This window comes from Anoplophora glabripennis, unplaced genomic scaffold (genome assembly GCF_000390285.2).
Source record: "Anoplophora glabripennis isolate ALB-LARVAE unplaced genomic scaffold, Agla_2.0 scaffold95, whole genome shotgun sequence".
NCBI lineage: Eukaryota > Metazoa > Arthropoda > Insecta > Coleoptera > Cerambycidae > Anoplophora > Anoplophora glabripennis.
The window spans coordinates 1,051,674-1,055,749 of NW_019416252.1; the positions used below are offsets into that span (position 1 = coordinate 1,051,674).

The 4,076-nt window shown below is 34.4% G+C and overlaps 1 protein-coding gene across 1 annotated transcript; it reads right to left on the reverse strand.

Annotated features, from left to right (window-relative positions):
• Nucleotides 1-821: 821 nt before the first annotated feature.
• On the reverse strand, nucleotides 822-1,097 carry LOC111692647. The gene has a single exon (XM_023456718.1). It carries the CDS (start codon nucleotides 1,095-1,097, stop codon nucleotides 822-824), a length of 276 nt encoding a protein of 91 aa, XP_023312486.1.
• Nucleotides 1,098-4,076: the final 2,979 nt, after the last annotated feature.

Consider the following 4,076-nt stretch of genomic DNA (forward strand, 5'->3'; position numbering starts at 1 on the left):
AGTCTTAGGAGCTAAAAAAATTTGGTCGCATATTTAAATTTCTTATAAATTATTAGTCCACTAGAGAGCCATTAAATTTAGATCTTCATGTCTCTTTATACTTTTTTCGTAAAACGCAATGTTTTCGAGAAAAATGTCAAAATGTAATCGAATGCATATCGTGAATCGCCATTTGCGTTTTACGAAACAAATATCAAGACAAAAAAGTTTCTAAATTCTATGGCTTTCTAGCTAACTAATAATTAAAAAAAAAATCAAATTTGCGAACAAATTTTTCTGGTTCCAAAGACAAGGGAGCCCACATGTCATAAAACCCCTGTGTACCAAATTAAGTGATTCTCGTACAACATGGTTTTGTGATATAAAAAAGACTTCTTAGGGGCAGATTTCAGGGGGCTGTAAGTCCGAAAGAGGGGGCCAGTTGGCAAAAAGAAAAAATAAGGGTCCCCTAAATTTGTCTTAAGAATCTAGGACTAAATTTTGTTGCATGAATTTCGGGACACCCTGTATATCAAAAAGCTGTCAATATAGACCGATTTCAAACAAATATCGTTAAAATATTTTGTATTACGAAAAAAAAATGTATGGAATCTCTTACATTTTTTTTAGAAGTTTTGTATTACTATTAAATATTTTTAATTCTTCGATATTTCACTGCAATAGATTTTTTTTTTGATAATGCCGAAAAATACATTTTAAAGCGACTTAAATGGACATTTCTTCTTCTTAATGATTACTTTTTCCTATCTTGATTGATTGATGCATAATAATTAACTAAAATTCATTTTAAAGCAAATTTTTATTGACATAATACAAAATATTCAATCGAAATGGTCTTGGAACAAGCCGACCGCGTCACTCTGGAAAGGAATTAAAGTTCCAGATTCCTCCTCAACGTCATATCGTCCTACTAGGTTCCAAGCCTCTGGGGAGGTTTCAATCGCAACAGTCTCATCTTTGGGAACGATAAACCTCGGTAACATCTGGTCCAGAGCTCTGTTCTTGGTCGTGTGGTCTATGGAACGTATCGATATCTCGGACACTATAGGATCATCATCAGTTTTCAGGTTTAGAATATTTTCGTGATGGTCGTCCATCTTGGAGGTTTGAGAGTGGATATTTCTGAAAAAGATTATGTATTTTATAGCAAGGATATACATTTTAATATGGGAACCGCCTAGCCGGGTGTATTGGCCGGCGGATTTCGATCTGCCGAGTCAAGCATCACGGACGTGGGCTGGAATTTGGATGGGTGACCTAAGGCAGGCTCGGGGACGTGGCTGTGGCAGCCTACCAAGAGACCTGGGTCGCCCAACATTTTCCGCACGCGTGTGGTCCCCGATAAATGGTAATCAGAACAAAGCAAGAAATCTCTGTAACTCAAGACCATGCTATCATACATAAACTGTACGAGACTTTTCCACCAAGCCATCCGAGTAGTAAATAAGATGGTTTGAAGAAAAGTACTCGAGTAGTGAAGGAGGGTGTACAAGGGGCCTAATAAGGCCTAAGTGCCACCCTCCGACATACATACATACATACATACATACATACATACATTTTAATATAAGGGAAAGGCACACTGTTTTTAATGCAATGAAGTGCAAAACCTAAACGAAAAGCAAGTTTTTCAAAAGATAGCTTCGTTCTTAGTAGTTTATTCACCTATTTAATTTTTTTTTACTAATTTCGAGCACTGGTAATACTCGTCGAAAAAGAGAAAAAGTTCCTATATTTGACTTCTTGAAATCCCACCCTATTTCTGTTTCCAGCTTTTCTTGTGAATGCGTGTCATAGGCGTACAAGTACGAAATATGTGTTGTTACTTTCACGCTTTTGTAATTACAATAAATGTTATAAAAAACTGAATCGTGCGAGGGCGTTAGTGGCCAATATGATAATAAGGGTAGTCGTAAAAGACCATATTTAACAAATAACGAACGTTGGATCATAAATAATTTGTATAAGGAATTCGAGCACGATAGCCAGATATGTCGGTGAGTGATGCCGTGGAAATGTTCAGTTCTTTAACAAAAGTGTCTGTGAGAGGTGTTTATCGTGTGTTAAAAAGTGGTGCAAATGTAAAAATGCAACAAACTGAAATACGTGGCAGGAAAAAAATTGAAATTGACAGTGATGTTAAATATACAATCCGTAGAAAGATTAAAGGATTTTATTCTAAAAATGGACTTCCAACATTAAAAACATTCAAACTGTAATCGCAGAAGACGACAATTTGCCTAGACTGCCCTGAAAAGTCATCCTGCCTACTATGCATGAAATGAATTTTGTTGCTAAATCGAAAAAGTATGCCAACAGAAAAGAACAAAATTATAGTAAGGCGAAAAGAATATTAAAAATAACAGTGTCGTATACCGAAATTGAAAGTTTATTATCTTCCAAAACATGGATAAATGAAGCACATAATATGGTCTTTAAGGTTTGTCAAAATTTAAATGCCAACGGCAAACGAGAAGTATTTTTTTAAAGATTTTATATGGGATTAAAGGCACTCTCTGGGGAAGGATGACGATTAATAAGTACGCATATCGAAAGTGAATGCGGAGTTTTGGATAATGGTTTACATGTGTTCGAGTCGCGATGAACAGGAGGTTGTCAAGAAGATGTGGACAGTGGGGTATTCGAAAAATGGTTTGCATCTATTTTGCCTCACATGGAAGCTGGTATAGTTACTGTCATGGATGATGCGCCTTACCATAGCCGACGAACAGAAAAGGTACTGTTATCTGCATGGAGAAAGGAAAAAAGGAATGGCTGAGTCGTAAATACCTATATTGAAAATAATATGATGTTAAGGGTGCAATTATTAGCAACTGTACAAAAAGAAAAGACAAAAAACATGAAATATGTAATAGATGAAATGGTTAAAGATAGTGGTGTTATACTTCTTCAATTGCTATTAACCGAAGTTACCCAAAAGTGGATAGTTAAAGAGATACAGAGTGTTAAATGTAAAATATTATTTCAGTTTTTTTTAATTTATTCCTTAACAAATGCAAATATCTACACANCCTTAACACACAGACATCTTTATAATTTTTGTTAATAATTCATATTGTCTTTGTTTCGTTAATAAAATGAATATCCCAATTGTATCCATAAGATGTATTTCTTAACTCAAGTGTGATTATGCATATTAATACCACATTTATGATTCTTTAATACCGAGTCTTTATAGTAATGGTAAAAACAGGTTAAGCTTTGATAAATTTATAAATGAATATTTCAATAAAAAGCCAACGATCAGTAACACAGATCGACAAAAATTTTAAACCAGAAACCAGACTACACATTTTCTAAGGTATTTGACGCACTGAATTTAATCAGATTTATGAGATATTGTAACCTAAAAATGCAGAAACCTCAGTTCATGAGGTAACATTCCACACAAAACTTGTTAAGGCATTTGAAAGTACTATTCTTCATCTTCAAAATTCATTTTCAGTAGTCGCGAATATCTTCTTTCCTCACTGAGAAATCGTTTGTGTAAATTTATTAGTTTGACGTATTGGCCGATATTGGGAAACTGAGTAGGATAATGTGATTTCTCAAAAAGATAGAAGAATCAAATTACCATCACCTAAATACCCACTGGTGCTTCAGATTTTCGGTAATTACAAATGCAATGTTTTTTTATATGTTATTTTATAAAAAAAATATGAATTTTTCAAATTACAAACACTATAACACTTATTCTGCAGCCCTCAGGCTGCTTCTGCTATAAACAATTCTGAGATTGTTGATGTCGATGAATTCAAGTTTAGCATTACATTTTCGAAATTCAAAATGGCAGATTCAATATGGCGGGTGAGGAGATTCTATAACACCAAATCGTAGGAATCTAATTTCCATGCGAAACAAATTCGAATACTGTAGACTTTATAACTCCATAGCCCTGGGGATCGAATTCTAACGTGGAAAAATTATAAGACCCTTTAACTACCCCTAAAACTGTTCTACGATGAAATTTGTAACCCATATAGCCGTAAGATCGAATTTCCAAGCACTAAAAGCTCTAATATAACAGACTCCTGAACCCCAAAATGAAATTTCCG